Source organism: Syngnathus floridae, chromosome 7 (assembly GCF_059516105.1).
Source record: "Syngnathus floridae isolate MCC-2025c chromosome 7, RoL_Sflo_1.0, whole genome shotgun sequence".
NCBI lineage: Eukaryota > Metazoa > Chordata > Actinopteri > Syngnathiformes > Syngnathidae > Syngnathus > Syngnathus floridae.
In genome coordinates, this window is record NC_142419.1 from 12,266,321 (window position 1) to 12,289,248 (window position 22,928).

At 42.2% G+C, this 22,928-nt stretch overlaps 2 protein-coding genes across 7 annotated transcripts in view; one reads left to right on the forward strand and one right to left on the reverse strand.

The window, feature by feature from the left end:
• trip12 (thyroid hormone receptor interactor 12) overlaps positions 1–22,928 on the forward strand; it is a 35,987-nt gene that overhangs the window by 8,849 nt on the left and 4,210 nt on the right. Inside the window, exons 1-31 of one of the 5 annotated variants that reach the window (XM_088380000.1) lie at positions 8,746–8,906; positions 11,369–11,515; positions 12,033–12,158; positions 12,316–13,094; positions 14,857–14,962; positions 15,141–15,277; positions 15,420–15,503; positions 15,613–15,708; positions 15,797–15,948; positions 16,075–16,110; positions 16,188–16,283; positions 16,367–16,459; positions 16,544–16,705; positions 16,860–16,928; positions 17,017–17,182; positions 17,388–17,505; positions 17,746–17,902; positions 18,071–18,224; positions 18,428–18,656; positions 18,806–18,924; positions 19,262–19,469; positions 20,312–20,412; positions 20,598–20,772; positions 20,874–21,015; positions 21,091–21,282; positions 21,382–21,533; positions 21,628–21,785; positions 21,898–21,971; positions 22,074–22,273; positions 22,362–22,489; positions 22,656–22,807. In XM_088380000.1, coding sequence (XP_088236126.1) covers positions 11,418–11,515; positions 12,033–12,158; positions 12,316–13,094; positions 14,857–14,962; positions 15,141–15,277; positions 15,420–15,503; positions 15,613–15,708; positions 15,797–15,948; positions 16,075–16,110; positions 16,188–16,283; positions 16,367–16,459; positions 16,544–16,705; positions 16,860–16,928; positions 17,017–17,182; positions 17,388–17,505; positions 17,746–17,902; positions 18,071–18,224; positions 18,428–18,656; positions 18,806–18,924; positions 19,262–19,469; positions 20,312–20,412; positions 20,598–20,772; positions 20,874–21,015; positions 21,091–21,282; positions 21,382–21,533; positions 21,628–21,785; positions 21,898–21,971; positions 22,074–22,273; positions 22,362–22,489; positions 22,656–22,807 — 4,659 coding nt within the window. In that variant the 5' untranslated portion in view covers positions 8,746–8,906; positions 11,369–11,417. Of the gene's footprint in view, positions 1–8,745; positions 8,907–9,298; positions 9,452–9,713; positions 9,857–11,368; positions 11,516–12,032; positions 12,159–12,315; positions 13,095–14,856; positions 14,963–15,140; positions 15,278–15,419; positions 15,504–15,612; positions 15,709–15,796; positions 15,949–16,074; positions 16,111–16,187; positions 16,284–16,366; positions 16,460–16,543; positions 16,706–16,859; positions 16,929–17,016; positions 17,183–17,387; positions 17,506–17,745; positions 17,903–18,070; positions 18,225–18,427; positions 18,657–18,805; positions 18,925–19,261; positions 19,470–20,311; positions 20,413–20,597; positions 20,773–20,873; positions 21,016–21,090; positions 21,283–21,381; positions 21,534–21,627; positions 21,786–21,897; positions 21,972–22,073; positions 22,274–22,361; positions 22,490–22,655; positions 22,808–22,928 lie in introns of those variants that run through there. The other 4 variants (XM_088380004.1, XM_088380003.1, XM_088380002.1 and 1 more) reach the window with 4 other exon arrangements.
• Positions 300–7,388, reverse strand: zbtb38 (zinc finger and BTB domain containing 38). 2 transcript variants are annotated; one of them, XM_088380005.1, is made up of 2 exons: positions 7,167–7,388; positions 300–4,451 (listed from the first exon to the last, which is right to left on the reverse strand). In XM_088380005.1, exon 2 carries the CDS (start codon positions 4,416–4,418, stop codon positions 921–923), a length of 3,498 nt encoding a protein of 1,165 aa, XP_088236131.1. In that variant the 5' UTR covers positions 4,419–4,451; positions 7,167–7,388; the 3' UTR covers positions 300–920. The 2 variants fall into 2 exon arrangements, with proteins under 2 accessions (XP_088236131.1, XP_088236132.1); XM_088380006.1 differs by lacking the exon at positions 7,167–7,388 and adding an exon at positions 5,367–5,563.

Sequence of the window (22,928 nt, forward strand, 5' to 3'; positions counted from 1 at the left end):
TTCTGCCACATCCAAGTTGCTGTTATTCGGTATTAAATGAACAAGTATGTAAACCAGTAATTTACCTTTTGCATCAAAGCTCAGACGAAAATGCTGAATGGAAAAATCATGACATCTGAAGATTTTGTCTCAACGTGGAAGGGATGAGGGCAATGAAAGATGTTTATTTCCTTTTTCTGATGAGGGACTGGTAACCACTTTTACATTCGAGGGATTATTTACTTTTGTAAAGATTTCTCCTCTTTAACTTAATGTATGACTTAACTATGAGAGATGATGTCAAACAAACAAGACGTAACTGCTTGATCCATGAATATTTTATTTAAATTTCATACGGTTTATACACGGAAGATATCAAACGTTTCAACTTACAAGTGCTGTGTGTCAGAAAAGGAAAAGAATGACATATTCCATCAATTTGCAATTGAATTATTGAAACAGAAGTTTAAGTATAAAGTGCTATGTTCAATTATAACGGCATGGGAGTCCAAGAAATCATACAAAGCTTGTTGCTTTTCTGACATACTTAAAGCATAGCCCTCAATTTCCTAATGTATCCAATTCATCTTCGGGAAAAGCAAACATTTCAAAAAAAACATTATTCCAACTGGCTTCCTGTAAACAGCTTTTTTTTTTTTTTTTTTAGATCTTCCAGCCAGGTCACATGATCTCCTTTGCAAGTGATGCATAAACAATAAAACAAAAATGTGTCAGGTCTTCACAACCTATATAAATTACATTATAGTCACTCGAGGATAAAATTCCTGCAGACATTAGACATTAATATTCAGTGTTCTTTAGAAACAATTTGTCAAGCTCTGCTGCAAAAACATTACAACTTTAGTACTGTACAGTTACTCACAGAAGTGATTAGAACTTAATGAATCTCACCTTCTGTAAATTTTCAAGGTTAAAGGGATTTAGAAAAACGGTTCGTCTTTACACATCCTTTTCTCTGGCTTGTGTGCTGAAATGTGGTTATCTTTAAAGTCCGATCCATTTTTTGTTGACAGTTTGGAGGACATCTCTTGATCATTTCCACTGTTTGCTTCCAAACTGTCTTTGTGCCTAGCTTGAGGTGTTAAAGCTAGATCTAAAGAATGTGGTGAATTGATTAGCTTTTTTATTTTCTGTTTCACTTTTTGCTTTTTTGAGGGCGGAGTCAAAGTGAACATTGTCTCGCTCTCTGGCGATGTCGGACTTTTAATGCGCACGCACATAATGTCCTGATGTTGAGTTATTAACTCAGAGGTATCCTCAGTTTTAGGTATCTTCAAGGGGAAATGTCCTCCTTCCTCATATTGCATGTCAGAACTTTCTTGATTGTCATCCTCCTCTGTTTTGATGCAGTCCTTTTTGTTATCCAAGTATTCCAAAGATGGTTGGATGGTATAACCCTCTCCAGTTGTCTCCTGGTGCTTTTTCTCATGGCTTCTCTTGGTGGCAAGATAGAGAAACCGCTGTGGACAGAAGGAACAGCGAAACTTCTTCTCCGGGTTGGGGCTTCGGGTTGAATTATCAAAGCAGGAGCCCTTTTCCATACAACTGTTGCAAATGTAATCATTGCCGCTAGGCGTCTCGCCCGGGGGACCTTGTTTACCGCAGGTGTGACAGAAATAGGGGTGAGAACCAATAACGTGAGCTCTTAAACCCGTCTCGGTGATAAAAGAGCTGTCGCAAATGTCACAGTTGTAGGTTGTCCTTGGGCTGCAACTCCTATGAAGACTCCGCTTCACATCTCCCCCACCTGAGATACCGTCTGGTGTTTGCCAACTGTCCGATCGGGCCTCACCGGCACCGGCGTCAGTTCTTACGGGCTCTTTGTACTCGTGATACAAAGCTCGCCTGTGCTTGAATCTCAGCTTCTTTCTCTTCTTTTTTGATTTGTAAGAATAGTAGGGACGCCAAAGCTCATCAGCCATGTCGCAGTCATTGGGATCTTCGTGAGTCTCAGATAATAAACTTGAGATGTCTGGTCTGAAGCGGCGCCTGGAGCTTTCCAACTTGTCATCTGAATGGAGTGGACTTTGCCCCTCCATCTCACCCAGTTTCTTCATTTCTCTCTTTTTCCTTCTTGGGAAGAGCTTGGAACCTTTGATTCTGCGGCGAATGATGGCTTCATCGCCTATTTTGACAGTTATCTGGCACAAAGGCATGGCATCACCATCTGCAGATGGACCCGGGCACACAGGTTTGGCAATGTAGGTTGCTGTTTTGGAGCCCGCCGTCTTCTCATGACTCACTTTTTCGGTATTCGAGCGAAGCATTTCCTTCGTCATTTTCTCGACTCGCTTTGCAGAAGCGGATAATTCGCTGAGCTTTTCCACTGTGTTCAGTGAGTTTAGGAATGTTACATTTGGACTGATGTGATGCGAGTTAAGGACATCAAGAGAGCTACCTTTATTATCCGTCGGACAACTTTCCGCGTCTGATTCAGGGACTGTGTAGTCAAAGTTAATGAAAGGTGAACTATTCTCAGCGTCTTTTCCTCTTTGGGGATAACTGTGGGGCAAACTTTGGTCCATTGTGTAGGACTTGTCAAAGCTAATGCGGGGCATGACAGGAGCTACCATCGTTGTGGTTGCCATGAAAGTCAATGGCAATGAACCACCGTCGGGGCAGCCGCTCACGCTGTTTCCTTCAAACTGAGGACCAAGAGGATTATTGTCAAGTTGTCCTTGATAGTCTGCGTCGTCACCTTCTGAATACGTTTGACTGTATGTCTTATATCGTCTTTTCCTAAACTTCATAGGCAGAAGCCTGTACAGCTTAATTGGGTAAACACTAGCTTTCAGACCACCATTGGCAGACTTCCGCTTAATGGCTAGTGAGGGATCAATCCCGTGGAAAGACTTCTGATGGTTTTTTAAGATATAATAGGTCATGAACGTTTCCAGGCAGAAAATACACTGATAGCGGCGTTCGCCCGTATGCCAGATTTCATGTTTGGTACGGTACTCGGCCAATGCAAACACTTTATTACAGTAGTGACAGGGATAAGCCCTCTGCCAGGAATGTACGTTTTCATGCCTCTTCAGACTGGAAAGTGTTATATACACCCGTTTACATACACTGCAGTTGTATCTTCTCTGACTGCCACCTAATCTTTTCTTATGTCCATCTTTGGGGGCTTCTAATTGATCTTCAAGAAGGGGGTCGGTCACCGGAGGAAACTGTGTTCTGATGGCCTCCTCGCTCAATGTGCTAACTGAATCGAGATCCCCCTCTTTGACGGTTATCTCATTGAAATCTTGTTCCGGCTTTGCACTCACAACCCTCGGGCAGTTTTGCTCATGGTTGCGCAGCCGTTTTGGATGAATAAATTTTTTGTCACAAAACTTGCAAAACAAAGGACTATCGGAATACTTTTTGTGTACCTTGGAGTGAGTTGCTAAGAGATATTCACTTGTGAATACTTCTGGACAACGTTTACATCCGTAGACTGAGATGCTGTCCTCCGCTTGAAGAGTCGAAAGACTCGACGCCTTTTGGACATAGCTGGTGGAAAAAGGAATGACTGCATTGCTGGTCTTTTCTTGTTCATTCTGTTGTGATGTCACTCCCTCAGGTAATATTGGGGTCATTAACGTATCATATTTTTCTGTGTGGGGTTCAGTATGTGTTGGAAATAAACTTCGAAACACAGCACCTCTGAGCCTGTGGCGCTTTTTGAGTGGACCTGAATTCCGGTATGTAGTTGGCTTTGGCACTAATGCTGACACCTTCTTGCCATCCCATTGATTCGTCTGACCTATTCCTTCGGGTACTTGGTTCACAGCATAAGAGTGATCCAAGAAGGTGTGAGACTCATTGATCCCATCGAAGTAGGAGGATTTTGGGCAACTTGCTGGGAGCCCCTCATCTGGTGACTGCCGACCTTCTTCCAGTGGGGTGAATGGATTGTTCCCGGGACACACTTCAGTGATGGAGAAGGCATTGGTGATTCTTGGTCCTCTAGAACCATCAATCTCCTCAGGTCTGCTGGCCTCATCCTTGGTTTTTTTAAGCACACTAGCTGTGCTCCGATCTGTGGATTTAACGGAGTCTGCTTGGTTTTTATTCTTGTCCTTTTTCTCTTGCCCTGCGAGCTTCTCTAAAAAGGGAATGCCGAGTCTTTTCCCTGCCGCTATTAGCTCCTTCTTGTCCTCGACACTAGACGATGTCACCTTTGCCGAGTAGATAAAGTTGAGGACGCAGGCAAAAACTTCAGACTTAAGGTCCATCAGTTCCAGCACACGGCTAGAACTCAGCGTCTCATTTGTCAGAGCATTCTTGAAGTAGCCACTGCAAGCTGCCAGGATGTTCTTGTGGGCACGGAACTTTACATCCTCCACTACAATAGTCACATCACAGAAAAGGCCTTGTGAGCGCTGCTCATTAAGCTTGCTGAGCACGGTGTGAGGGTGAAAACTATCCATCAGGTTCTAACTGAAGCAACAAATCGCAGCCATCTAAAAAAAAAAAACAGAGTGAGAGAACAATTTACATTAGTCTTACAAATTATTGTGAAAATATAAATCCACAACAACATAAAGACCCTTGACCAAATTTAGCGCATATCAGAGCACTAGATGGCAGTAATGACGAGACAGTGAGACTAGGTCAACATTCTTCATTGACTATATTTGCTCTACGTTGTTCTATTCATCATAAGTGACTTATTTGTTTTTATATATAAATAAAAAAACTCCCAAAATAATCAAGAAATCAAAACATGACTGTAACCTAGTGAAAACAAAACAAAAACACATTCACCGTCACTATGGAGGATGATTCATCAAAGCACGAAATTGTTACTATGTGAACAAACCATCTATTCAAATTTGTTTCAACTTAAGCACTTGAAGGAAAATGTTACTTTATATTGTAAAATTTATAGTAGTGCAAGAAATACAATATGGACACCATTTTGGAAATATAATCACAGTCATTGTCCACTTTCTCCAATAGGCCTCTGGGAAAAAAAAATTGGTATACAAATTTTTGATCCCACAGGTTGAGCACAAGTTTTTACATCCATTCAGAGCTCTGATAAATTACACAACGTCTAACTACACAGGAACACTTAGAGGAATAGTTTTCATTAGATTTAATTACATAATTATTATATAAAATCCACCCCACCCCAAACTTTAAATGTCTATATACTCTCTTTTCAAACAAAACAGCCAAAAACATCTACATGGACTAAGCAAATCTCTATCGCGAGCTTCAACAACAAATGCACATTGAGATTAATCATGCAACCTCAGCAAGTCAGAGAAAATGATCAGGGGCATTTTTCTATACATCTCAAACCTATTTTAGCGGAAATACGACGGAAGTCAGTGAACAGCATGGCTATCAAAAGGGGAGTCTTTCCAAACCTCTTTGCTCCTCTCCCTTTCTGTGTGCTGTCTCCAGCTTCCTTGTCCTTTGCCTTCATTTGTGTGTAGCCAAGTCCAAAAGTGGATCTGCCCTGGTTTTCTCTTCTCAGGCTAGCCCTCCTGCCCTTCCACGGCGTGTAGCTATACTGGAGGATGGGCTCGCCTTTGTGCTAGCCGTGGTAAGCAACACATTCTTTGCACTGTGTGCTACGTCATGCAAGCTCTGAGCAGGAGTCCTCCTTTGCTATACATAAACGCCTCATGAATCCACCAGCTTTTCAGCTGCAATCCACTACTAAGCAAAAATAATAATGTACATGGTTATTTCATGCACAGTGTCATGTGGTGCAACAGTATGCTACCAACATACACACAAGCCCTTTTTTGCCTGTGCTAACACAGAAGCAGTGGTTAGTAAAGCAGAACCAGAAAGAGAAGATGGCGGCAGGAGTAGTCCTAATTTCTATCCCAGCTCTGCAGCTCTGAATGTTTTCACTGGTAATTTCAACAAGCATGGCAACTAAATGCTTGGAGTGAAACTGTTCTGATACTGGCGCCATATAGTAAGCCGACATAGAGGCTGTTGGTTGATGCACAAGCAGCAGATGCGTCAGCACTGCAGACGAAAGAGGAGGGGGCTCAAATTGAACCCACCATGGCACTCCGAGCCTCTGAGGAGGAAAACAGGGGCTTTTATTTCCTCAGCACTGTGTGGGAGGGGGTGTCACATGACATTGTATTCCATTTCTTCAAAATGGCTAAACGCAACTCTGACCACTTGCTATCTACTATTCATAAAAAGAAACCAGCACGCGTCAGTCAAAGACTGATCACACAAACCCACTGCATAAAGTACAGTTCAGAAATTACAGACGCTAAACAAACACAAGACGTACGTTACATTAACCAGACAGTGGACTAAGTTTGTGGTTTTTCACCAGATGGTAGCTCCTCACTTCACCACGGCTCCACTTGCTCATTACTATTACTCGCTTTTCCACTGCTATTACCCGGTGCGACTGATTTGACTTGTAGCACTGATTGCCACACACGCGGATTTCACAACCCCATAGGTCAGATTAAAAACAAAATGATCCGAAACGTAACTCACTGTGTTATCAAGATGACTGTACTTGTTTGTGATCGGCGCTTTCAAACTCAAAGCCTAAATCAGCATGAGGAAATGCGCTTTGGAGTTGGAAAAAAAGTCTCGTGTCATAAAATTATTTAATTCTTCACCATTTAATATGATAGAATGTCAATGTTTGATTGAAAGGTGCTGAAGCCTTTGGGGCAGTGGTTCTTTACCTGGGTTCGATCGAACCCCAGGGGTTCGGTGAGTCGGCTTCAGGGGTTCGGCAGAGCTGGTATGTCATTGCCCCGCCCCTGCCCCGAACGATTATACATCAGCAAATACATATGGTCATGCTGGACCGCCTACAAAAAGTGACTTTTTAAGAATAAAGAAACTTAACTTGCAAATAATGCTAAGAATTTAGGGGCATAGTCTACTCCCATGTGCTTAAGTCAGAAAAGGTACGCTGCGGCGCACTTTTTGGCCTGGACAGATTCTCCCATCGGCTTAAATGTGGAGCGACCTTGAAATCAGGGCGTTTCCTGACAAATCTGCTAATGCGTGCATTCTCAAATAAAATGATCTGTATTTAACTGATACCGAAAGTACACGTTTAAAAACGCATTTACGGCTGGGTGTCATCTTCAAAGACCAACCAGTCACACGCTACAATCATCGCTGAGATCTTTCCATGTCACCACAACAAGAACACTTAAGTTGCTTACCCAAAGGTGCAGCGGTTGTTGAATGTGCAGCCTCGGGAATTCTCGTGGCATTTGAGACCTCAAGTCTCGTTCTAGCTTTGTGCTGGATCAAGCGTTTACCATCGTCTTCCTTCGATGTTGTCTAATCGCTGTCTGTGGGACAAGCCGCTAGCACAGGAGCCATGATTCTTGCATTGCCATGTATAGTTAGTAGCCTTAAGAGCTGCAGCCACTGCTGCGTCACTCTCGTTGCATCACTGGCCCACAAAGACGAGCTCGAGGCTGGGAATGAGGGAAAAAAACAAAACAAGCGGCAGTTCATTCCAGCCACCATTCTGCCTCAGACTTGGGCCTAGCTACTTGTGTGGTATTCAGGAAGTGTTGTGGCAGACTGATCCTGCATTGTTATGTAATTAACATTTTTTTTTGGGTCGTCAGTGAGGTAGCTGAGAACGCAGTATCCGGGGTATGGAGTCTAATAATAGAGCAATACCTTCTAGTCAAATTCTGTGTGGTCATCTCATAGCAGATCATTCAACATAGCAAGCAAGCTAGCTGAACATGACCCTAAATGTGCTTGCCTTGTATATCTACATATACATATATTCTATACAGTAAAAACAAAAATGACATCATCTTGATCATCACGTGTAACATTACATAATGGCAGTTATAAAACAAACACGTCCTCGACCTGATCACATAGCTGTTTAGATTCCCATGCGTTCTTGTACCATCTGTTAAACTGGTCTCCTGTAGGAACAAAGAAATAAAATTACAAAGGCCTACCTCTGTCTTACGGTTTTGCTGCTTGCTTGTACAGGTTTCAGGTGATGTACGACTTTTTCCTGATGTGTCTGAAATGTGTTGTAGTCTGTAGGCCTGAAATGGGAAACAAAATGACAGCACTTGTTTTGCACACGTTACCGACTTGATCCCCCGCCTACTCCCACCATCTGACGGGCTGGCATTTTTCTTGCCGTGTTGCGCCCTCTGCTGGCTGTCTGAGAGAACATGTTGAGACCGCAGTACCGACCTTCTCCAGCAGAGATTGCAGGAACTGTTTACTGACAAACATAAACAGGAAGCAAACGCGACATTTGACCATTGACTTTGTTACGAAGTCACACTCCGTGATTGTTTTTATTTTTTTAATCAAGTCTCAAATCCACATACAACGCATTGCAGCGTTTTAAACTGATAAAAAAAATGTCTGGTGATGATTTGATTTTTATCTTATATTAAACTCGTTCAATCGCAGTATTACTTCTGTACTACTGCATAATTACAACATTGGAGAATTGTCTTGAAAGGCAATTCGTTTAAATGTCTATAACTTGCAGGATTACTTCTGCACGACTGCATAAATAGACCATTGGAGACTTTGCTTGAAAGATTATTTTATTGTGTTGAACGCTGCTCTTGTCAAAATGTAATGAATGCAGTGTGAAATCTCTTTTTCTTCCATGCCATAGAAATTAAATGCGTCTTGCATCACATAGATGACATTTAGTTAGAAAGGGATGAAGTAAAATTCAGCAATAGCGTTTTAATGCGGTTCTAACCGGAAGTTTAGCTAACGTCAGAAAAATCTAGTCCCTACGCGGATGAATCAGGCGGATGTATATCACAGTTGTCGGTCTCTCAGCTGATGTGAAACTAGCAGCAAGGGCTAGAAGAGGGACCGAAAGAGAGAGAGGGAGAGAGAAAACAGAGAAGCTGGTGCACTGTCTGTTACAACTACAACACTGGAAGAAATAGGTAACCCCATTAAGGCAAATGTTCGGTTTTCAGTGACACTTGGGCCAACAGCCTTAAGACCCGTCGAAAATAACCACAAACGAAAAGGATAGGAGATAACGCTGTACTCTTTGTTTAAGGTCTCGAATCCCGTCTGTGCTTTTCTGTTTTTGTGTCTTAAGGTATCAGAGGCCATTTCGTTTTGCTAGCTTACGTGAACGTACTGGTGGATATCACCTAGAAAACGAGTTCGTACACTTAATTCAGTACGACTCGGTTGCAGCCTAATATACATCGTTTGATTGGTGCAGGGAATCTGCAGTTCAGGGAATCACATCTCGTCTTGCTGACAAAAAGCAAGCTAGCAACAACAAGGCATGCTAATATAAATTAGCTTGTGTGCCAGTGTTAGCTGGTAGCTGTAACCCTCTTGTTTGGTTTGTTAACGTTCAGTGTTAACCACCGCTCACGACACTCCCGTTGTACTTAATTTGATTTCGAAAGTCGGCATTTTATTTTGTATTGAGAAACTATCTTAGCTAGTGGCAAACGATAACGGAGCCATGGTAAGCCATCTATGTCAGCCTACTGTGGTGTTTGCCAGTAAACAAATTGAAAGCGTTTGCCATCGTATCAAGCTAAGCTAGCTTTAGCCTTGGAATAATGCGTTAACAACCTGGTCGTCAGGGCTAAGGTGCCTAAATATTGCATTGGACAGTGTTTTTCCCCCCACAGTTTTAAATGTTCGATATGTAAGTTACGATACGGACGCGTCGCGTGTTTGGACAACTTGTGTCTGCTTCTGAAACATTAAAGACAAACGCGAGTTGGCGTCACTGAGAGTAGGACATTGTTGGCCTTCTGTCAGCTCGGAAAACATTAGTGATCCTTAGCTAGCTAACCTCAGTTAGCCATACTTGCGAGTTCTGCGTTAACGTCGACACTTTCGGAAGAGATGCTGGATATGCCTGGTAACTGATTTCATATGAATTCGTCTGTTTTCCGTGGTTGTTCGATCATCACAAAACAGTACGTCATGTAAGCTAAACTTGCGTGAGAGTCCTGTGACAGTTATAGTTGTTAGCCAGAGCATATAGAGCAGCATTGTCACGATAATCGGTGTATATATAACAATTTAGCTGTTTGTTTGTTTGCAGCTTGTTCGCTAGCCGTGTGTCATTAATCGCCCTCGCTGCTGCTACCGTGTTCGATATATGTCGCTAACCGGATTGTTTGGCGATCGAATGTGTATCCTGTCAAAAAGGCCCTGTCTCGACAGTACTTAAGAATAACCTGTAATGGTACCAACGAAGTAGATTGTTCGAGGAAAAACAAAGAAAAGGATAAGTGAGTTTCGTTGAGAGCTTCTGCTTGAAAGATTGACACACCGGTACGCCAACTACGCATTTAATCAACCCATTGCTCCATTAGCTGCTATACTTTAGCCGATTGAGTGTCGTGAGTGCGTTTACTAACAACGTATCGTAATAACAGCCACTATCCACACAATCGTTGACCTGTTTCGGTTTGGGGTTCTTAACGTGTGGGCAGTGTACAAAAAAGGGGGAAATTCCGTGGTAAATTTAAGGTACTAGCTTAACATGCTAGTCGGCGTCTAGAGAACTACGTCAGAAATTCAGACCTCTTATCAGGGCTTCGGCAAATGAATAGACTCCGTTGTTTTATTACTGGCGCATCGGAGTTCACTCCGGTTTGTTTAATGTCGCAGACAACGTTAGAACTTAACAGAAAAGGTGAGCGTGGTTCATCCGAATGAGCGAATAAACAAAGACCAGGATGCACTGTCAGTGAGGGCCTAAAATGGCCTTGTGAGCTTACTATGGCGTATTTTTAGGAGCTCTTATTTCAGGATTTTTTTCACCCGTGGAATATCGGTGCTCTTTGTCTAAAACGGCAGTTAAAGTTGTTTTGAGATGTGGTTTTGTATTGGTTGATAATACTGTGTCCCCTATTCAAAACATGAAACACTTGAAAGCTATGCATTTGATTCATCCCCTTGCAATACTTAACCACATCAGTTTTTAAATTTCTTTGAAGACATGTAATAGCCCATGTATTTTTAATGATTTAATATGTATAATCCAATCAAGTTTACTCATGATTCAGTCTCTCTAAAGACATTCATATGATCAATGAGCATCTATTCATCAATGAGGAGAAACAGCGTATGTAAATTTCTTCACCACAAGAGCCCTGCATGGCAATAGCTCAATTAAAGCTTCAGTTAAAAAGAAAAGATACTAAATGCAATCATCTGCTAAAATACAGCCTTCAGGTAGATAATCTTGTAATGGTTGCTTTGTTTGTTTGCTGAATAGAAATAAATAAAGCTGTACTAATGGTAAAATGATATATTTCCTAAATACTTGTCAAATACTGATACTTAATCTATAGCAATTATAATATTACAGTAGAAATATATATTTTTTAATTTTTTTTTACAATTCTCTCTTTGATTGCAGTGAATGGTAGTGTCTAGAAAGGGTATGTCCCTTCAGGAGAGAGGTGCCAATGTCCAACCGGCCTAATTCCAATCCAGGGGGGTCACTGCGCCGTTCACAGAGGAACACTGCTGCGGCCCAGCCACAAGACCACACTGTCGCAGGAAGGTAAGTTTTGTTGAATAAATCTTTATACGGTAACTAACTTCTCATTTAGTGAATAGTAACAGTAATTGATCCAAGTTGCGTCTATTGTGTTTTGAGACAAAAAGGGGAAATATATTGAAAGATGGGACTTGCTCTGTTCACTTGAAAGTAACTGGGGCGGTACATACGCTGCTCGTGTACATTTTTATCACAAGATTGGCTAGTTCATCTTCAGATACACACTGAATGTACTTAAGGTTAGTTAAAATTCTACTCTACAAATAATTTTTGTTTTCTTAGTTTTGAAATAAGAACATATAAAAAAAAAACCAGGTTGACCATCTTGCTATACTGGTTTGTGTTCAGTCTTAGAGGTTCCTTCTTCACGAGTCGTATCTCATTTTTTAAGTTTACCATGTTTGACAAAGCTATTCTAAGGCACTTGGCAAAAATGATTTATTTGGATTAAATATGATCTTCTATGTCCTAAGCACAAAGATCCACACGGTTTCTTGCGCTTGAATTTCCACCCTTACAGGTTGCAGTCAGAGCAGGTCAAACAAAAAGTAAATTCCCCACCTGAAAGTAGAAGGCCCATATCCAAGGCTTCCAAAGCCACAAGCAGCTCAGTCACTGGCCAGACCAGAGGCCACAGCTCAAAAAGGTACCCGTCCTTTACTCTTGTTACTTCTTTGCTAGAGTTTGTTTTGAAATGTATATGATGTACATTTTGTTCTAAGAGTGTTATATGACATTTGTTTTTGTTTGAGAACAACTCGTTTCTTAGATCACATTTTGTCATTTTCCTTCCAAACTGGCAGAAGCGGACTTGCGCTGTCCGTGGCATCTTTTGTTCTGCAAGACGACCCAGAAGCTGCAGGGACATCCGAACAAGAGCGACAAAGCCATCAGTCCAAGAGCGAAGGCACCCAAGGACTCAAGCGAAGTGAAGCTCCAGACCAAATTAGCACGTTAGGACCGCCACTAACAAAAAAGGCCAAATCCCAGCCCTTACCCAGAGATAATACCTCAGAGACCAGGAAAAACACAGCTAAGAAGAGGTCACTAGCTGCAGAAGCACCTGCATCCTCGGGTAGAGGACAGAGTAAGAAAAGTGGGGCCACTGGGGCCTCACCGGTCCAGAAACGGAAGAAAGCGGATTCTCATCCAGGTCTAAGAAGCACCACCGTGTCCCTCTCCAATAGTACAGAGGGCAGAACTGTTAAACCCACCAAGCTGGCGTCAAAATCGGCCGCCTCAGCCAAAGCTGGGTGCAGCAACGTGACAGACTCCTCCTCTTCTGCCTCAACTTCCTCCTCCTCTTCCACTACAGGCACAAATAGTGCCACAACGCCAGGTGCCCGAGTCAAACAGGGCAAAGACCAGACAAAGGCACGCCGATCTCGCTCCGCCTCAAGCCCCTCTCCTCGCCGTAGCACCCGTGACAAGGAACAGGCCAAGTCCAGCTCTTCTAAGTTTGAGTGGGCAACACGCTTCAACCCAAAAGTCAATCTGCCAAAACCCAAACTGTCTCTAACTGCATCGTCCAAAACTGAGACATCCAAACCAGGGCCGTCTGGATTACAAGCGAAACTTGCACGTGAGTTACCGTTATTGAAATACTTACGATAATACACAACTGAATTGTCTTGACAACTTCCATGCAAGGGTGTGTGCGCCGTTTTTTAGTTTTACTCCAGCTCAATGTTCTTCGGAATGTTTGGATAGCTTTCCTGAATGCATACCGTGTATAATACAACAATCCAGGCTGTTATTTTTTTGCAGCATGTCAGGCTTAAAACAGAGTTTTGAAACTCACCATAACATAAAGCAAATTTGATTTTTTTTTTTTTGAATATATTATTTTTTTATGATCCAGGTTATGTGGTCGGCGCACGAGCCACATGCAACAATTCTTAATATGACCCATCAGGTTTATTTTGCGCTTTCAAATTTCACATCTTTTTTTAATGTTCTTATTCTGTGTGGGGTGACTGGGAAGCGTTTACAGAAACTTTGTCTAAACCTGGACAATTCTAAAAAAAAAAAAAAAAAAAAATTCAACATTTGGATTCATAATGTCACCGTATATTATATAAGGTAGTTCTTTTGTTCAGACAAACAACAAAAATCTGAACAAAATAACTACCGTAAATAAGATTTTCAACACTTTTGTAAGAGTGTGTTCAAGATTTTTGAGGGCTCTGCTGTGGCCATACTTCATGAGGATGTAGAAAATGTTTTGTACTTTGTAGAGAGAATAGTTTATCTTGGGGTATGATCTTAGCTCTTCAGTCTTGTGCGTGTTCACGTTGCATAAAGCTGAGGTCTCATGCTGTGATGTGACATTGCTGATGTGAGTAGGTTCCGTCCCACAAAGCCACAGACGGACCAAACTTGAGAGACATGTTTTCATAGTTTTCTAACTTGGATGGTCTGGGGTTTTGCCTCATAGTTATGTGGTTGCACATTGGAATATTTAATATTTTAATTGTATTTTGCATCCACAATGTATATTGCCTGAATGGGAAATTCAACTCACACACTGCATATGTGTGCACACTACCACCACATCATACACATGCAGCCAGCACCTTTAGGGATATAGTTAAAACCCTTTGATTCGCTCTCACGATAACATTTGAGCTTTTCTCTACTTGAACTCAAACAGCTAATCTATTACCTAATGTAATAGGCTGTTGTAAGGAAGGTTGGATGTGAGGCGTACCTGTGAAAATGTTTTTGGGGTCCCACCGTTATTAGCAGGGTGGCCTCAGTGGCTTGGGCTTTGGGCCCAAAAAGGGAGGCTCCTCCTAAGTTGGCTTGGTTATCAACCTATCAGTTGACTCAGTTATGTTTGCAGACAGGCAGAGACACACCACTCTGTTTAGAACTGCAGCTCTCATTTTGTTCATCCGTTATCATCTGATACCATAACACTGTACCGTATTCACAGCGTTAATGGTAAGTAAATCAGTACAAATCCCTGTCTTTGCTTAGTTGTGGGAGACATTTTGTTTTGAGTAATGTCAATTTCATGCAAGATTTTTTTTTTTAGTTTTGTCATTTGCAAAGGACACAAAGGAATAGTCTGACTTTTTAGCATTTGGTATCATAATCTGATGTTTTATCCTTTTGAAAAAATGAACTATGACTTCAGTCTAGCAATGAAGGGTACCCTGTCATACTGCCCCGGGTGCTATTAATACCACTCTCCTGTCTTGCCAGTGTTACAGACATTGACTTTTACGAACTGAAAATACAGTTTCATTTGTGGCACGGCTATATGATTTTGGCATCAATCTTACAAATCCCTGCATAATGTTTCACCAATTTTTAAATGTCACCATTGTTTACCCAAGGTTTGAGAGAATCCACTAAAAAGCGCAGCGAGTCTCCTCCAGCAGAGCTCCCCAGCTTTCGGCGGAGCACACGTCAAAAGACCACGGGCTCCTGTGCCAGCACCAGGTAAATAATATATACATGCATGCCTTCAACTTGAATTTGACTGGAGAACATTTGTTTGAATAAATGTGCTCTGTAAATTCTTATACTGCAAGAATAAATCCACAACTTTGAGCCACATGAACATCCTGAACATGTTGAGTTATTCCGTGGTGGCTCATATTGATTCTGCTTATTACAGTCGGCGGGGCTCAGGCCTGGGCAAGCGTGGGGCAGCTGACGCTCGCCGGCAGGAGAAAATGGCTGACTCCGACAACAACCAGGATGGGGCAAACTCGTCGGCCGCTCGCACTGATGAGGCATCACAGGGCGCCTCAGGTACCTACTTAACCATTTTATTTGCAGTCATTGCGTTGACAAACTCAACTTCTAAAAATAGTAAGGGTACTAATTAAAATAAGTTTAGTCATAACTTTATTTCTTTCCTCACAAACTAAATGACTATGATTTATCTTTCCAGCTTCGAGTTCAGTTACTGGAGCAGTAGGCATGACCACCTCTGGAGAGAGTGAATCTGATGACTCGGAAATGGGAAGGCTTCAAGGTACCTCAGTTCAACATAAACTCAACATTTGGTTACCACATATTTTTTTAGTCATTCTGCCTATGCATGCATATTGATTTAACGTGCCACTTTGGTGGTGTTTTTATAGCTTTACTAGAGGCCAGGGGTCTCCCCCCACATCTATTTGGCCCCCTGGGACCTCGGATGTCACAGCTCTTTCACAGGACCATCGGCAGTGGTGCCAGTATGCAGTACCCTCTTATCTCTGCATCTCTGTGACTTTAGTCAACTCGTAAGAATGAATTGAAAAATTGTGTCCATTCTTTGTCCAGGCTCCAAGGCTCAGCAGTTACTGCAAGGTCTGCAGGCCACAGGTGATGAGTCTCAGCAGCTCCAAGCTGCCATTGAGATGTGCCAGCTGTTGGTAATGGGCAATGAAGAGACACTTGGTGGATTTCCTGTCAAAAGTGTCGTGCCCGCTTTGGTGAGTCAAATCTAATTTGACTCGGACGCTTCTGCGGAGACAAATGGACTGGCTTTTCATATGAACTAAGACCTTATTACCCATTTTATTAAATGCTTCTATTTGTTGTTCTGCTTCCTTTCGCAGATTACACTTTTGCAAATGGAGCATAACTTCGATATTGTAAGTACACTGAAACTTGATCACTGGTTTTCTTCTTCCCAATCTCTTTATTTTAATGTAAATGTACATTTCTCTAGATGAATCATGCCTCCCGTGCACTCACATACATGATGGAGGCCCTCCCCAGGTCCTCAGCTGTAGTGGTTGATGCTATTCCTGTCTTCCTGGAGAAGGTAAGACAGGAGGCCCCCAACTTTGCTAACTATCTTGCGATAGGTAAGATGACATTTTTATATGCGGAACGTCATTTATGCAGCTTCAGGTGATCCAGTTCATTGACGTAGCTGAGCAGGCCCTGACTGCCTTGGAAATGCTGTCGAGGCGACACAGCAAAGCAATTTTGCAGGCGGTAAGTGTGTCATGTAAAATATCTTGTCTGTAGTCACTGCCACTCCCAAACTACCTTGCAATAATTTCCTGTCATTTCTCACAGGGTGGGCTTGCTGACTGCCTACTCTACCTGGAATTCTTCAGCATCAATGCACAGAGGAATGCCTTGGCCATAGCAGCCAACTGCTGCCAGAGCATTACACCTGATGAGTTCCACTTTGTTGCTGATTCTCTGCCTCTGTTGACTCAGAGACTTGCACATCAGGTAAAATAAACTGCTTCATAAAGTCACTGAGAAAAATGACACCGTTACACATGTCACATGGATTTAATTCATGGTGATGTGCCATTTATTTGAAAATATGCCAAGAATGAAATGTTTGGTGTGAAATGTGTTTTGGTGTGAAATTCCCCTGCAGGACAAAAAGTCTGTTGAGAGCACTTGCCTCTGTTTCGCTCGACTGGTGGATAATTTTCAACACGAGGAGGTTTGTTCAGAACATTTTCTGATTTATTTAGTGCTATGTTTCTCTCACTGATTTTCATCTAAGCCAATTTTTACGTTTGAATCAACAGAACTTGCTGCAAGAAGTGGCATCACGAGACCTTTTGACCAACATTCAGCAGCTGCTAGTAGTGACACCACCTATACTTAGCTCTGGGATGTTCATCATGGTTGTGCGCATGTTTTCCCTCATGTGTTCCAACTGTCCCTGCTTGGCAGTTCAGCTCATGAAACAAAGTGAGTATCAGTCCCCTTAACCCTCTCAACCTTATGGTTCACACTTTAATTTAGTCTCTGATAACCCCCTGGACCTACAATTTATTACAGGTATGCAGATTTTGCTTGTCTTAGTTGTAAAACATTTATTGTGTTTCGTTAACACACACTTTATTCCAAATCGTATGACACTTTATTCCAATTGGTATTCTCTCCTTTTCAACAGACATAGCAGAAACGTTGCGCTTCCTCTTGTGTGGGGCATCAAATGGCAGCTGCCAGGAACAGATTGAACTTGTACCACGCAGCCCTCAAGAGCTCTACGAATTGACCTCCCTAATATGGTAACGTAGATTTTTTTTTCCCTCCTTCTCCTCTCTTCCTCCTCCCCATGGCATAACATATTGTCTCTTCTTTTTCCATATTAAAACATTGATTGATGCCATTATGACTAGACCAGTATGTCACAACATTTTATTGACACAACAAGCATACATACATTTTTAATATTCTCAATTACACTAATGACACCTCACGAATCTTAAAGTAGTTCTACAGCAATCTAAAACTTGTTCTTCATCTAGTGAGCTGATGCCCTGCCTTCCTCGAGAGGGCATCTTTGCAGTCGATTTAATGCTGAAGAAGGGCAGCGCCCAAACGACGGAAGGAGTCATATGGCAGTGGCGGGATGATAGAGGGCTGTGGCACCCTTACAACCGCATCGACAGCCGCATTATTGAGGTAATGACCCACTTTAAGCATATTTCGAAATGCTGAAAGACTGCCATTATAGCACCCTGGTACATTTGTCCTAAAGTATTGACTGCATTCTGACTCATAATTAAATATCACATTTATTGTAATTCACTTCTAATTATGGCCGTGTATGGTGATTGTCTTGTCCTACAGACAGCCCACCAGAATGGGGAAGATGAGATCAGCTTGTCAACTCTGGGTCGTGTGTACACAATTGACTTTAACTCTATGCAGCAGATCAATGAAGACACCGGAACGGCACGTGGTATCCAGAGGAAGCCAAATCCACTTGCAAATCCCAACTCCGGTAATCATCTTGACTAAGTTTCTAAAACACAACAGTTTGTACTGTATTTTCTCTAAAATAAACTCTTGATGCATTTGTTTCAGTTACGTTAAGAAGTAGTCCATCTGAGCTATGCACATCAGCCTCAAATGTCTCTAGTTGTAATTAGGAATGTTTGCTGTGGCTTTCAAGCAATTCTGAAATGGTGTTGCCCTTTTCTCCAGGGAGCCACCAGGAAGTTAGGCGAGAAGATGCACGAGCCCAGCTGATGAAAGAAGATCCCGAGCTGGCTAAATGTTTTATCAAAACTCTATTTGGGGTCTTGTATGAAGTGTACAGCTCCTCTGCTGGACCTGCAGTTAGACACAAGTGCCTTAGAGCCATCCTCAGGATCATCTACTTTGCTGATGCAGAGCTGCTGAAGGATGTGTTGAGGAACCATGCAGTGTCCAGGTAAGGATTTGAGTTGCTGTTTTCATTCATGAATAAACTCAATTTACAAGGTGCCATTTAAAAGGAGCACATTTATTAAGGTGGTCTTGTTGTTGTTTTTTTTAATTATATATTAGTGACTCATGTTTGTTTATTTTTCTCCCCTCCAGTCACATTGCCTCTATGCTATCAAGCCAGGACCTGAAGATTGTTGTGGGGTCTCTGCAGATGGCTGAGATCCTCATGCAGAAGCTCCCTGATGTCTTCAGTGTCTATTTCAGGAGAGAAGGTAGTCTTAGATTTCTCTGTGATATGATTATTGTACACAAAATGATTTTGCGGCAAAGTAGGTTTATATACTGTTAAAACCAAAGTGAATAGCACGACATAAAAAGATTCAACGTGTAAAACGGACACGGCAGCAAATGTTCTCTGAGTGACATAGAATTATTCTTATTCTCCTCGGGAAACAAAATACTTAGTTTGTCACTGAATGCAACCCAATGAGAAAGGAACATGTTTACAAAAGCCTCCTTTTTTTTTTATGCCAACATTTTTCTCAGAGCTGTCAGCTCAGTGACTCATTTTACTCATGTCAAGGCCTGCTTTTGTATTTTGCTCTACAGGTGTAATGCATCAGGTTAAAAACTTGGCAGAGTCTGAGAGCTTTCTAGTTACTTGCCCGCCCAAGGCTTCCCCCAGCAGTAGTACCAGTCTGTGTACTACAACCATTAGCACTACATCCACCACGGCCGCCAATAATACGACGCCTGACTTGGGTTCTCCGAGCTTCCAGCACAGCATGGATGACTCACTGGACCTCAGTCCGCAAGGGTGAGTAGAATTTGATATTCTTTATTTCGTCAACCTGAACAAAATGTTGAAATTCAGATGATGGCTTCTGCATTTTGTGTGGGATGTTATGCTTTTATGTTATGTTCCCTATTAAAAATCTGGTACAAAAATAACCTTCAAATTACAATAAAACAGTAAAATGTCATCGTTTTCCTCAACCAATCTACACAAAGATTCACACATTGTGATTGACCACAATGAATTTGAGGCCTTAATTAACATAAATTGATTAAAAAAATTTTTTTGAAAGGGACTGTTATTTCTAAGTGTCATAATGGAACTGATTCCAATTTTGACAAACATGAACTAATTATTGGACAGGGCCAAATGATTAGATATTCAATTGTATGGTACACATGCATCAAAATTGGCGTGCAACTCCAGGTTGATGTTTAAAGAATGAAAGTGAAAAATAGAATGAAATGAATAATAAAAGCGACACTAAGCAATATTAAATTATGCATTTCATGCATTTGCAGAAAGGCACGCTATATGAACAGGAGCAAAAATGTTCAACCATGGTTTCACAGGACTATGTTTCATTGTTCTCCCCGCCTCCTCTGCCACTTAGCCAATGCAGTGGCGGGGCTTAACCTAGCATAACGGTTCCATTATTATCCTAGGACCAAGTGTACAAGCAATTAAAAGACAATTTTCTGTAACGTGTCCCATTTTTTTAGAATGACACAAATAGCCAGCTTTAGAAACACTTGACTTTGTATTTGAAAATGTCAACAGATGTCGTAGTGCAAAATTTTTTTTTCTTTTAAATCCGTCTCAGTAATAACCATATTTACCATGCTCCTATTGTCTATTCTCAGGAGGTTAAGTGATGTCCTGAAGAGAAAACGATTACCCAAGAGGGGGCCCAGAAGGCCTAAATACTCGCCACCAAGGGATGATGATAAAGTAGACAATCAGGGTAAGATGTTCTTTTGGTACTCTACCTACTGTGACTATAAGAGTCTGTCCAATCATCTTGTTAGTGTTTTAGTGCACGCACCACACAACCTGCAGCGTTTGTCAAAAAAAAATAGAATGGCATTGGTCCAGTCAAATTATATGCTTTTGTGCGTGTTCTTAACTTGACGTTTGTTTTCTCCACAGCTAAGAGCCCCACAAGTACCCAGTCGCCCAAATCATCCTTCTTGGCCAGTCTCAATCCCAAGACCTGGGGCAAACTGGGTGCCCAAACCAATAATGCCAACTCTGAGCCCTCACGTACAGCTGGGGTGAGTGGCCTGGCAAGGGCACCGCCCAAGGACTCTGTCTCAAATAACAGGTATGATCCCAACAAAATCTTGGATGTAATATGCAATTATGACTTTGAATGTATGCGTGTCATGTTTTTATTTGATTATTGAACTGTTTTCATGTCTGCAGAGATAAAATCAAGGCCTGGATCAAAGAACAGGCCAACAAGTTTGTTGAGCGGTACTTCAACTCTGAAAATGTAGATGGCAGCAACCCTGCATTGAATGTACTTCAGAGGCTTTGCACATCCACCGAGCAGCTCAACCTGCAGGTATAGCATGCACACTTTCTCACATGGGTTAGTTAGCTACAGGTAATGCCTGATATTTGATGTTCCCTTTCATAGGTGGATGGCGGTTTGGAGTGTCTTTCGGAGATCTCCAGTATCGTGTCTGAGTCCGATGTGTCCTCTTTTGAGATCCAACACAGTGGGTTGGTAAAGCAGCTCCTGCTTTATCTAACCTCCCACACAGACAGAGACTTGCTCAGTCGAGACTTGCGACTCAAACGGTTCCTCCATGTCTTCATCGGCTGCCCGGTGAGAATAGAGGACTCATTTTGAAAGATCAAAGCATGCAACAAGGTCTTTCTTGGTTTACCTTTTTAAAAAAATGTTGTCCTGCTATGTGGTTTACAGGCTCCAGGAACAGAGCCTGAAAGTTCTCTGGACCCAACCGAAAATGGGCCTTTTCTGGCTCTGGTTCACAAAATGAACAGCTGTCTGAGTCAAATGGAGCAGTTCCCTGTCAAAGTGCACGATTTCCCCAGTGGCAATGGCAATGGAAGCAGGTCAGTTACTTGGTCCTCTGATCACCATTTTATTTAACCCTAAACTAATTCCATATCTATATGTGAGTTTAATCGAGCGAATATGTTTCTCCAGAGGCTCACAGGCACTTAAATTCTTCAACACACATCAGCTCAAGTGTCAGTTGCAGAGGCATCCAGACTGCACTAATGTTAAACAGTGGAAAGGAGGCCCGGTGAAGATAGACCCTCTGGCCCTGGTGCAAGCCATTGAGAGATACCTTGTGGTCAGAGGTGAGTGACAATTTCTGCCTCCTTGCTGATGAGGGGACCATCCGCTAATTTATGCATTCTCTCAAGGGTCCTCTGTTGTTGCAATTGAGCTGTAACCAATTTTTGTTTAAAGGGTACGGCCGAATCAGAGAAGAGGATGAAGATAGTGATGACGACGGTTCGGATGATGAAATAGACGAGTCACTGGTATGTGAATGACACAATTCAAAATGGCCATGGACTTATTTTTTTTTTCTTGCTCAGCTCTAACAATTGTTTTGGCATTGACCCTCATGTAATCTTACACAGGCTGCACAGTTCCTGAATTCAGGCAGTGTACGTCATAGACTGCAGTTCTACATTGGTGACCACTTGCTGCCATACAACATGACAGTTTACCAGGCTGTGCGACAGTACAGCCTTCAGGCAGAAGAAGAAAGGGAGTCCACAGACGATGAAGCAAACCCACTGGGGCGAGCAGGCATTTGGACCAAAACGCATACAATATGGTCAGTTTTCCTAATGAGACTGCAGGAAGGAGTTTAAGATGACATGCACCCTAATCGAGGTAAACATCTGATTTGATTCTACTCTCAGGTATAAGCCCGTTCGAGAGGATGAGGACGGCAGCAAAGACGCTGTGGGAGGGAAGAGGGGCAGAGCCCAAACTGCACCCACAAAAACCTCTCCCCGCAATGCCAAGAAGCAGGATGAGCTGTGGCATGGTGAGGATCTCTAGTTCTTTGCAGTGAAAGGCAGTTAGTTGCCTTTGTCTGTTAAAAAATAATCTGCACTTGAGCAAGGGCTCAGAAATCACAACAAGATTCTCATGGGCAAATGCTACGAGTGATAAAATGTAAATATAACAATGGCGTTCTCTATTATTTCCAGATGGTGTGTGTCCCAGCGTCATCAATCCCTTAGAGACATACCTCATTTCAGAGCCTCCAGAGAGCATCACCTTTGATGACCCCTCGTTAGACGTCAACCTGCTGCTGAGGGTTCTGCACTCAATCAGTAGATACTGGTTCTACTTGTATGATGTAAGTCCCCAAGAACAATGTGTTTTCCCCACCGGTTGATTTAAAGCAGCTCTACTTGATTAACTTGTGGTCAATGCATCAAACGTGGTCAGCTGAAACATTTTGACATGCCTTCATAAAA

Excerpts from the sequence above, each read along its gene's own strand:
- zbtb38 (XM_088380005.1), bottom strand. The coding sequence starts at position 4,418 with ATGGATAGTTTTCACCCTCACACCGTGCTCAGCAAGCTTAATGAGCAG.